The 12,030-nt window shown below is 35.7% G+C and overlaps 1 protein-coding gene and 1 pseudogene across 3 annotated transcripts in view; one reads left to right on the top strand and one right to left on the bottom strand.

The window, feature by feature from the left end:
- The first annotated feature begins 969 nt into the window (after positions 1 to 969).
- On the top strand, positions 970 to 1,088 carry LOC118605259 (annotated as a pseudogene).
- Positions 1,089 to 1,523: 435 nt separating this feature from the next.
- The window catches only part of LOC107502318, a 211,604-nt gene continuing 201,097 nt past the window's right edge, over positions 1,524 to 12,030 (bottom strand). For all 3 annotated transcript variants that reach the window (XM_036221781.1, XM_036221779.1, XM_036221777.1), the window contains one exon: positions 1,524 to 1,901. In XM_036221781.1, the coding sequence (XP_036077674.1) occupies positions 1,620 to 1,901 (282 nt within the window). In that variant the 3' untranslated portion in view covers positions 1,524 to 1,619. The remainder of the gene's footprint in view (positions 1,902 to 12,030) is intronic.

Here is a 12,030-nt window from a genome sequence, read left to right as displayed (position 1 = left end):
GTTGGGACTTAATGACTACCATGGTGGAAAAGCCCCAATAAGCCTCATTTATCAGGTGAAAATGACATATTCAAGAGCATAGTCAGCCTGTCCCCAGCAGCATCTCAGCTTGATACGAAATGTGACAGCTGTCCTCTGTGGGAAATTTCATCCTCTGCGGGAAATTTCATCTCCCACTCTGTATTCTGAAGTGACGCCATAGCTTCAATGGGGCCCTCAATTGACAGAGGTTCTCCTATCTACTTGGTCTGGTTCACTGACAGTGAACATCTATGTATATTGTGTTTTGACCTAAGTATTTCAACTTCTAGTAATTTAGAGTACAAGCATATTGTGTATGTAAAGTCATATTTGGAAAAACTGTTTGTTGCAACATTATTTTGGAAAGCAAATGGCAAGGAACCACTAAGAATCTCTCATTTAGGAAACTCGACAGAGAAATTAGTTGTTTCACACAAATAATGGCAAATTATCTCAAAACATGACAAATAATATTAAAAAGTTTTGTTTTTATGGACAGCATTTCCTCAATGTTATAAAAAGTGTGAATAAAAACATGTTTTGGTACCTTTTGCACTTACTGACCTATTATATACAATTTAACAAATAATGATGTGCTTGCTTAGCAAAGGCAACTTTAAGGCAAACCTTTAGTCTCCTTCCTCAAATCCCCAACCCTCTGGTCTCACAAAAATATTACTTCTATGTTCTGCATACAAATTCTGGTTTCAAGATTTATTATTATGTGAAAGTACAAAGAGCTGAAAAATGTGAAATTTATCATTTTCATGTAAAAATAACATATATAAAGATATTTGCATGGACTACCTCTGAAAGAAAACACAAGACCCAGTAATATGGTTGCCTCTGAGAAGAGGACAGGGGACCCCTGAAAGTCTTTGGTGAAAATAAGACTTATTTTCATTGATATATATAAATAATCATACTTAGGTTAAGAAGTATTACCTCATCTATGGCCATGCTACCCTGAACAAGCCCAATCCCATCTGATCTCGGAAGTTAAGCAGAGTTGGGCCTGGTTAGTACTTGGATGGGAGACCACCTAGGAAGACCAGGTGCTGTAGGCGTAAAAAAAAAAAAAAAAAAATAAGGGATCGTAAGCTGTCAAGGTCCTCGTAATCTATGAGGTCAACCAAAGGTTGCCTAGCCTGAAAAAAAAAAAAGTATTATCTCTGGGTGCTGAAAATCTAAAGGACTATTTATTTATTTACTGCCTGTTACTTATTTTGTATTATTGCTACAAGAACTTGAATTTATTCCAGGACAAAGATTAAAATATTTTGAAAAGCATTATCCAGCAAGAATATGAGAGAAGAAATCCATATATTGGTAGTACAATCCTGAATATAAACCTGGATGCTGACATTAGAATAAGGAAGACATAAAAATGACACACAACTAGAAAGACAAATGACTGGCAAAGAAAATAAATCTAGATGTAAAATTATCTATCAGAAAATTGCTCAGAATATACAACCAAACGGAAATTCAAAGACTGACACAATAATATCTTGTTTTTATTATTTATTTTTTATGTCCTTTTAGATACAAGGATATGAGCAAATCAAAGAAACAAACAGTATTGTAACAAGAAATTCTCAGTTCCATTCATTAGGTTTCAATAGCTGGATTTCTCCCAGAATCCTCTCTGGACTAGTCTCTGTCATTACCATACCATACAGACAGACAGATCTCTCTGGGGCTTTTGGCAGAGATTCTTTTATTCCCACGCACAGCACTTTGAAGGATTTGAGATGGAGAACACTGTGCAGTTGCCTTTGCACGTCTTCCAGACGGTGGAGAATGTGTTTGGGAGCAGCAGCTTGAAGTTCATCTTCTGGGGCCTGTGAAAATATCCGGGGTCTTTGTAGATTGGTAAACTGAAAGAAAAATAAAAATACTTTCAATCACTGGATTGGTATTATATACTACCAGTACTCTTCTAATGTTAATAGTAACCCATACAAACCAGTTTATAAAATTCCAAGCATGTGAGGTAGACCATCTTTTAAGAAAACAGTACCTCTTAAAACAATTATTTTATTTCATCCTTTGGTTGTTGCTAATGGCAACAGAAAGAATGCAGTGAAGTGTCATAATAATCCTCCATTAAATCCCTAGTGTTTAAATTTTAATGCTATAATTCAAGAGCTGACAAAAGCCCATTGAGTGCATCTATGGGGTGGAAAACAGGCGGGCCCATTTTCTCAGGGGGTGATGCTATAGCAACATGGAATGAATTTGGGGTCAGGGAACAAGCAGTCTCCATGCTTTGTTTGCATTTCCTGGCTAAAAGTGGAATCCAACATTATAAATTTTACCCAACTAAGTAGTTATTTTGAGCAGCAGGAAGATAGCTCCCTTTGTCCTGCTATTTATGTTGAAGAAAGAGAAGGTAGCAAAACCAGAACTGGAAGAAAGACGTGACGACAAATATATGATGAAATGACTCTCGAAATGACCACTTTAGAAATCCCTAGAGCCCTCCTATGCTTGACACCCAGCCCTTCTCTCCTGAACAAATGATGCTTAAGAACATGCAGAACTATTACAATTCCCAAAATGCCTTTTAAAAAGGGGACAAAGAAATCTGATCCACAGTCCCTGAATGTGATCCCCTTACAGTCATGCAAGACATGGCAAAGTAGGCCATTGTTGATTACGTCTAGCTCTCTATAATGATACTTTTGTTTTAGTGGATGGATTTTTTTCTACTAGAATAAACAAATACACCTGAAACACAATTGCCCATTGTGCAGCCAAAGGCAAAAACAAACAAAAAACCCTCTAATTCCCAGAAGTTTATACTGCCAACTTTTCTATCCCTAGGCATTTGTGTTTTCACTTTTGGTTTTAGCGTTGAACCTCAGGATAATTTAGTCAGTGTACAATACGTAAAATGCTACGTTTGGGGTGGTTATCCAATAAGGTGTATTTAGTTACGGACTTCATTTCTATGCCTCACAATATAAAAAATGAAGAATGTTAGGTTTTCAAGTTCTAAGCCATAGACAAACACATCTGTAAACCATGTAGCTCAAAGTCATTCCTTCTTTTCATCTTTTTCCCTGCTCTTACTGTCTCATCTCAACAATTAAAAATCCTTACCCCTTGCAACCTCTCATGACCTCTAGTACCTGCCTCTTGCAAATCATCCTAAATATAATGACACTATTAATTATCTTCCTAAAACAATAACAAAATTTCTCTCCTATTCAAAGATCTTCGATGCCTATAAAATTAAATTCATACTCTTACAGTTTAACTCTGCTATTATAAGTAAGCCAAACTGTGTTAACTTGTTCCATTAATATATCTTGCTTATACTTGTCTCATAGTATATTTAGTTAATGGACCTTGCCTAGAAGTTTTCCTATCATTACTCTGTTCATTCTTCAAGCTCACCTTTTCTAGGAAGTCTTCCAGAATCACTTTATTTAGAAAAGATCTCTCTCTCTCTCTCTCTCTCTCTCTCTCTCTCTCTCTCTCTCTCTCTCTCTTTCTTTCTTTCTCTCCCTCTCTCCCTCTCTCTCTTCCTCTCTTCTTAAGCTCACAAGGCAGGTATAGAATTGTCTTGGGAACTTACTTCTTTTAATAAACTATTTTCTCCTGAAGACAGGGACTCTATTTTTAATTATTTTTCTTTCACTCATTTCACACTTGGAAAGAAATGTTTTTTGAAGAAAATATTCTCTAAGCCACATTGCTTGCTTGGTTTTGCTTAATAGGTACACCAAGTATAATATTATCTACAAAAAGAAGCTAAGGAATAAAAAAATATTAATATGTATTATGATCAGGAGTAAGTACTTTAAGTGCGAGAATAATTTAGCATAAAAAGAAAAATAAAAGATAGATTACTTTATTCTATGTGAATAAACAACCCCAGTATCTGAGTAGTTTACCATTATAATAATTAAATTTTTCTCATTACCCATCCAATGAGCACTGGCAAAGAGATTCTGTTCATCATAGTCACTAAGGGATCCAGGCTGAGGAAAGTGCCTTCTCTATACATGTTAATAAAATCACTGAGGCAGAGAAAGGGAACCTGGTGAACTACACCACACTGGCTTTGAGAATTTCCATCCAGAAGTGATACACATCTGCAAAATCAAAGCAAGTCACATGGCCAGCCTGACTTCCAGAGAATGAATAAGTGCAATCTTACATGTTTTCAGAAATGGAGACATTTTGAAATGTTTGGAGAATACCACTAGTGACTACTGCCCCATATTTTTTCCAGGAGTTAGAGAAAAACAAAAGCAATACATTTTTAAAAATTTCTTAAAAACAGAAAAATACTTAAAATTAGGAAGCTCCCTAACGATGATTGAAGATCTTTCAGTAAGGTTAGTAAACAGCTTCCCTCTGATGAATTTTAGATATTTTCCCCTTAAGACTAGAGACAAAAATGTTTGTTATCATTGTTATTGATCAATGTACACTGCAACTCATGGCCAAGTCTACAAGACATAAAAAAGAAAATGAAGTATAAAGTTGGAAGAGAAAAAGCTGCCATTTCTAAAGGTACGATATGAAGTGTTGAAACCGCCTACCTTTTAGAATTAATAATTATGAGCAAATTTACCATACATATTACTTTAAAAATGAAAAGCAGAACATTGGTGACCTGTAGAATAACAGGAAATGAACTAATATTTGTGTAATTGGAGTCTTAGAAAGACAAGAGAGTATAAACCAAAATTATTTGAGGAAATATTGGTTAGAAATTTTCAAAACATTATAAAAAATCCATCCATAAATTCAAGAATTTAAGCAACTGCCAAGCAGGGTTATTATATTATATTAAACTGCTGAAAGACAAAGTTAAATAGAACATAAAGGAGCAAGAGGAAAAATACACATTAAATGCAGGGGTCAGCGATAAGAAGGCTGCCCTCTAATCAGAAACTGAAAATCAGAAGACAATGGAACAATATTTTTAAACTTATTAAAGAAAAATATAAAATCTGTCACTCTAGTAAAATATTGATCAGCAGATATGGACAAGAAATGCTAGAGGAAGTTCTTTTGGCTAAAGGTAAATTATATCAGATGAAAATCTGATTATACAAGAAAAAAAAGATGAAATACAGTGATAAATTTTATGAAAATAAATTATACAAATTAGAAGGGATAAACTCCTTTTGAGAAAAACAAATCAAACTGACAAAAATGAAAGAAAAAATTGAATGGTCCTATTAAGTAAATAGGACTCACAATTAAAAAGTTAGTCAAAATACAAACTTTTGGTTGTAAAATAAGTCATGAGGATATACTGTACATGTATTACTGTTGCAAGTCATGTTCCCCAGAAAGTTAACTCCAAGTTGGAGCTTAGTATACAGAAAGCTTTGGGAGAATTGCTATCAAAACCAACACCTATGTGGGATGGGAAAGAAGCAGAATTAGGCTAAGGGAGAAGTAACAAGAACTAAGGCACACACAAGGGGAGCCCTAAAACTGGAATGGCCCTTTAGATATATATTGAGCTTGGGAAAGGGGACCAGGCCCTTACACCCCACATCAACTGGTCTTGCCCTCTGGAGGAGGAGTAATCTGACTAATGTGGTTCTCTTTAAGGGATGGCAAACCCTAGAGAAGACTGACAGCTGAGAGCTCTCAGCCAGCAACACATGCAGCAGTTAAGAGGATTAGTCCCTTCTTTCCTTCCTTCCTTCCTTCCTTCCTTCCTTCCTTCCTTCCTTCCTTCCCTCCCTCCCTCCCTCCCTCCCTCCCTCCTTCCTTCTTTCCTTCCTTCCTTCCTGGAAGGGGAGTCTGGACTGTGTAGAAGCACATCCAGTATTGCCCACTCTTGCATGGCTTGGATCCCCTGGCTTCATCTAAGCCCTGAAAGTCATTTCTGCAGGACTCTGGTGGGTCCCTTTTTGGGTAAACTTGGGTAAACTTGTTAGAGAAAAGTTAATGGGAAAAACTATAACTTTCACTGATGCAGGTGGGCTTGGAGCTCTCTTTAATTGTGGTGTCATCATCTTCTTCCTCCACAGTCTATCCTAGATTCTCTTCTCCCACAGCTAGCCCTGTACTGGTCTTGGTGGTTTAGCTGGTGGGGTGACCCAAAGTCATTTCTCTGATTGTTTAAACTCCATCAAGCTCTACTCAGACTGTGTCTACTATATTTGTCCATTTACCATCAAAATTGGGCAAAGAGGTACTAAGAGATAACCAAGTACCAAACACATTCCTCCCTGTCCCTAAAGTGTCATAATAGCCTTACTTCTGATGATCGTATCCACTGCCTCTATCACTGCGGTGCTCCCCTATCCTTGCCCGTTGGTCCCTTGGCATGAGAAGTATGAAGTGCACAGGCATAAATCATAGCATATATTTTGCTGGTGGGTGTTTCCTACATTAGGAACCAAGACCATTAAACACACAGAGATCAGAATTTTAGAAAAAGAAAGCATAAACACCCTATGGGTCATTTTACTTTCATTCTTGGTTCCTGGCATCATGAATCCTAACTTATGGGTCGCAGTGCCCTATGATGGTCATTTGTTTGGGTCTATTCTGCTTACTGGATCCCCTGTCCTTGAATGGTATCACTTTCGAGCTTATGCCTCATCTGTGGCATCTATAAGCTATTCTATTGCTCTTCAATGCCAGCTGCTTTTGGATCAGTGGATCTCACTATCGTGAGCCCATTGTTGCACCTCTTTTGATATAAAAAGACTTTTTTAGTCCAGGGTTTCCAAACAGCGGCATATTGACATTTGGGGCAAGATAATTCTTTGTTGTGGGGAGCTGTGTTAAGTACTTTCTTGGATTTTTAACAGCAGCCCTGAACTCTAGCCACTAGATGTCAGTAGCATCCTCCTAGTTGGACAATCAAATTTGTCTCCTGACATTGCCATATGCCCCATGGAGGGGAAATTGCCCCTGGTAAAGAACTATGCCCTGAGTCTGATGTTATGTGGGATCTTTATGGGGTTGGATTAAACATCCTGTAATCCCTTGGATAATGGTGCTGTCCGAGGTTCTTCTGATGAGAAAGGCAAATCCAGACCTAGAACAGGTATAGATTCATAAACTGTTAATCCAAAATAAATTGCTGCCTCTTCCAGGGTGGAAGGAGTCTAATACATTCAACTTGCCACCAGGTGGCTGGCTGGCTTCTTGAAGGGATAGGGCTATATTTGAAGGTTAGCACTGGCCTCTCTTGCCAACTGTTGGTCATTCAGCAGTAGCATAAGTTACACCAGCCTTAGTAAATGAGAGCTCATATGGCTGGGACCATGCATAGCCTCCATCCCTGACAGCAGGGTTACTCTGTTCATTGTGCCTAGTGTTCAAGCACTGGGGTCTCTGATGACAGAGAGATGGCTGGTAGACCAGCTGACATTTTGTCTACTATGATTACTTGCTAGTTTAATGCCTACTCCAGGGCAGATGTTCTCTGGTAGCTATTAATATGCAATACAAAGATCTTCACACTTTGTGCTCACTCTCCTTAGTCCAAGTACATAACATGACTATAGACCTTCTTGTTCCTGATCTTCCCATCTTTCTCCTTCCTAGTTATTCGCCACCCATGAATTTGCATAGACTTAAATCTTGAGCCATTCTCTTTCAACAAAAGAAGATGGTCAGTTGTGCCACCTGGAGCTCTGCTTATTGGAAAGATTTTCCCCCACCACTGTGTCTCAAGGCCAGTATGGAGAGTAGATGTAGTGAAGCCTCAATCCATTTTCAGCTTGCACACATATACCGAGCTGATGGTTCATAAATAGGCTTTGTTCTTTTCCTCCTCTGACAGCTGTTATAAGGCATCCACTATACAGCATAAGTAAAAGTTGTTAAGAGGTCTTGCTTGGTACCACCAAGCAAAAAATGGAAGTTTGGGCCTCAAGATTGTGCTGCTTAATTGTGTCTTTTGGTGCTGCTTGTGCCTGATCTTGGATACACCATTTTCGTCTTAAGACTTGGTGGATCTGGTAAAGTGTATAATTTGACCTCTTTGGTTCCTATTTCCTTATTTCTAAAATGAGAAGCTAAATAAAATAAACCATAACTTCTCTTCTAATTCTAGAATTTTACAAGAAGAAGCATAATTTTGTATTTCGAATGATGATAGAATGTTGGCAGCTGTAACAACTGTGGGTCCATTACATAGTCTTATCTATGAAAACCGCAAATGCCACTTTTTATGACCATCCTGACCAATTAAATCATTACTATGAGAAAACCAATGTTGCCAAAGCCAATAAAAATCTCCTGTGCCCACAATGGCAACATTGTTTCAAGCGTTCAACAGTTTCTTGTGCCAACTTGCACGATCATCTACGCACTGAATTTATATTAAATGGTATATTTAGAATTACGGAATACAATATTTCCATTGAAGAAACCTTAAAAATGAACTATCCAAGCTCACTAGCCACATCTAGCCTAATCTGTCAGAGGAAAAAGTCAGGCGCATTGGCCCTGCTTGGACCCTGGTGGTCCTGAATACTTCAGTGCACGTTAGTCAGGTCTGCAAGGAAAGAGAAGACTCAAGAATGGATTTGCTAAACAATCAGTGAGAGACAATAAGCTAAGTCAGAGATATTTGAGTTGGGGGACTGTAAGGCATGAGGATTTCTGCTTAATTTATTTGCAATGGGAAAACTATTTTAAAATTAATTAAATGTACTATAAGAAAATATTGTAATTAAGCAGATTGTATTAGAGTTCTCGGAGAAATAGAAACAATAGGATTTATATGTATATGAAAAACAGAAAGAGATTTATTTTTTTTAATGGATCATGTGATTATAGAGGCTGTCAAGTCCAAATATGTAAGGTGGGCCGGTAGGCTCTAGATCCACAACCTATTTTGCAGTTCAAGTCCAAGAGCCATCTGCTGCAGAATTCCCTCTTGCTTGGGGGAGCTGTCTTTTGTTATAGTCAAGCCTTATGCTGATTGGATGAGGCCCGTCCACGTTATGAAGGACAGTCTGCTTTACTCAAGTCCACTGATTTAAATGTTAATCTCATCTAAAAACACCCTCATGGAAACATGGAAAATAATGTTTGATCACATACTTGGGCACTGTGGCCTAGCCAAGTTGACACATAAAATTAATCATCATACAGATTATAAAATAAATTAGCTTTAGAAGTGTTTTCAAAACAAATTTTTTTCAAGCCACATTATAATTAGATACTGCAGTGTGTATCATTTAGGCAATTTTTGGAAGGTTGGCTAACATTTCGAAAGCCTTAAGTGACAGCAAATTAATGAAGGACTGCAAAAGCACAGTGATAGTTATTTCATTTCCTGATTTTAAAAGATATAACTCCCGTTGCTGAAAATTGGCCTGTGAATACATTTTTTTAATATTTGAACTTGTGCAATAAAGTTTGCTCACCACTAACTCAGTATATTTCTCACTTTTTTTTAAGGTGAGAAAACTGAGAAATCTATGATATGGTGAAGATTTTAATGTTAATCTTTGTAACACTGATTTTTTTTCTCTAAAGGTTTATTTAAATAAGGTGAAAAATGAACATATTGTTATTATTTAATTTATTTATTTAACCTAAGTATAGTGGGATCTTTTAATAGCACTGCTAATACAAGATGTGCATTATATATAGAAACTGTTCAACGTCCAGCCCAATGCCAATACATGCATTACTCATATTCACCTCTTTCTGTAACTTTTTAAAGACATTTAGAACATGATAAAGGTTTAGTTATCATTTTACTTGTTTTTGATATCTGATTAAAGAAAAAAACACAAGTGACAATATACACTTAAATATATTCTTAAAACTACTTAAAACTTCTTAAGTTGAGTGGTATTGAAGTTTTACCCACACATAACTGTCCTCAAAATTGTGCTGCTAACGAATATTAGCGATTGGAAAATTGCTGTAAAAATGATTTCAGCATGCTTATTTTCTGCAAAAATATGTAATTCTATGCACAATGTTCAAAATACTAGTTCTATTTCAGCAAACATGATTTACCTACCATATATGTCTTATTATTAACCTTAAAAAATTATAGATAAAAGCAGTACATGTTTGTTGAAACAATATTCAAATAGTAGAGGAGCATATGAAATAAAAGAGAAAACAGCAATTCCCTCGCCGTTAAAATCAGGAATTCATATTGATCTGCCTCTTCTTTCATACTTCCTTATATGCACTGTAAGCACTTTATATATTATTTTCTGATAAAAAACTAGAACCATACTATGCATACTATTTTGTGACGTGTTTTTTCCTGGTGAACGAAAGATGATGAATATTCATCCCCGTGTATACATTCAGATAATAATTTATTCTTTATAATAACTGTATAATATGCTACAGTAAAAATATAATATAATTTGTCTAATCATCCCACTATTGATTATTTCTAGGTATTCATTATCATAAATGGTGCTACAATATACATACTTGTCCATTCTTGCACACTTACATGATTGTTTCTTTAGACAGGATTTCTACAAAAGCCACAAATGAGTCAAAAGGTATGAAAATTTTATATTTTGTTATTTACTATTTAATTTTTCACCAAATAATCTATAGTAATACTCCTACCTACTGTGTATGAGAGTGCCTCTTTCTCTATTAGTGTTGAAAAAATATACATCTTTTAATATAGTTAGAATATAGAAAATATTGTTCCCAATTGAAACATTTTTCATGTTATATGACACCACAATACAATAGTAATTATTTTTAAAATCTAAAATTTAAATAATTAATTATAATAATTCTTTCCTGCTCTTTTATCATCCATGTTATTTTATTACTGTGTAGGATCAGTATGTACTCATCCCATTTTATCATATAAAATATGAGCCTGTAAAACTCATACTTCCTAATAATCTGAATCTATATTGCCTGTCTTTAAGATTGTCTTTTTGTATTTCACTGCGGCATTAAATTTAATGGCTGATTCCATACAACAGTCAACTAGTGAATCAAAAATCTCCCAATGCCAAGATAGCAGTAGGCTTATCATGGTAATCATGGAATCCACTAGAATTTTTTTTTTTAAATATAAAGCTTACCACATTACAGATAACTTCTGTAAGAAACTACTAGAAATTATTCATTAGATTCTTGTTACATTAGAAGTTCATTTACTAGAAATATAGCAATACTGCAAATGTTTTCAAATATAGTCAAAATATAACATTTACTATCAGGTGACATAATAGTAATAAACATGCTTTGTGAAAAAACTATACTACAATAATTTATATAATCAAAAATTATTCTGATTATATAATGATTGAATACAAATCCAGAATCTATCACTGCATCATCTCAGACTGCTAATGACTTTTACAAAAGGCACTGAAAGAATTTCTCTAATACAGGATGGGAGAAGTAACTGACAGCAAGAAATTACATGACCTTAAATGGAAATTATCTCAACCCTAAACACCTCCAGGTAACATAATTTTGACTCTGAAACTTGAAAATAAATAATTTTTAATGCCGTAAACCCTGATTTTGATGACTTTTGCTAGACATTTGAAGAAAATTAACCTTTAATTTTTGGATACACATTCATAGGCAGTTGTGAGGAATAATATAGAGGTCCCATGTCCTCTTAACCCAGTTTCTCCCCAATGGTAACATCTTGCAAAACTTCAGTACAGTATCACAACGAGAATATTGATAGGGACACATTAAAGACGCAGCACACCTCCATCACCACGAAGATCTCTCATAGCCCTTTTATAGCCACCTGGCTTCCCTCCTGTCCTATTTCTCCTCCCACCCATTCTTAACCCCCGACAAGTACTAATCTGTTCCCTATTTTTAGTTTTGTCATTTTGAGAATGTTATAAAAATGGAACCATATAGTATGTAATTTGAGGGGATTGGCATTTTTAATGCAACATAATTCTTTGGAGGTTCATTCAAATTGCTGTGTGTATCCATAGTTCATTTCTCATTATCGCGCATTTGTATCATACAAATATATCGGTATATTTAACCATTTATCCATTAGAGAGCATCTGGGTTCCCTTCCTG

Source organism: Rousettus aegyptiacus, unplaced genomic scaffold (genome assembly GCF_014176215.1).
Source record: "Rousettus aegyptiacus isolate mRouAeg1 unplaced genomic scaffold, mRouAeg1.p scaffold_m13_p_1, whole genome shotgun sequence".
Classification (NCBI taxonomy): domain Eukaryota; kingdom Metazoa; phylum Chordata; class Mammalia; order Chiroptera; family Pteropodidae; genus Rousettus; species Rousettus aegyptiacus.
The sequence above is the reverse complement of the archived record's forward strand: the minus strand, read 5'-3'. Positions and strand labels throughout refer to the sequence as shown.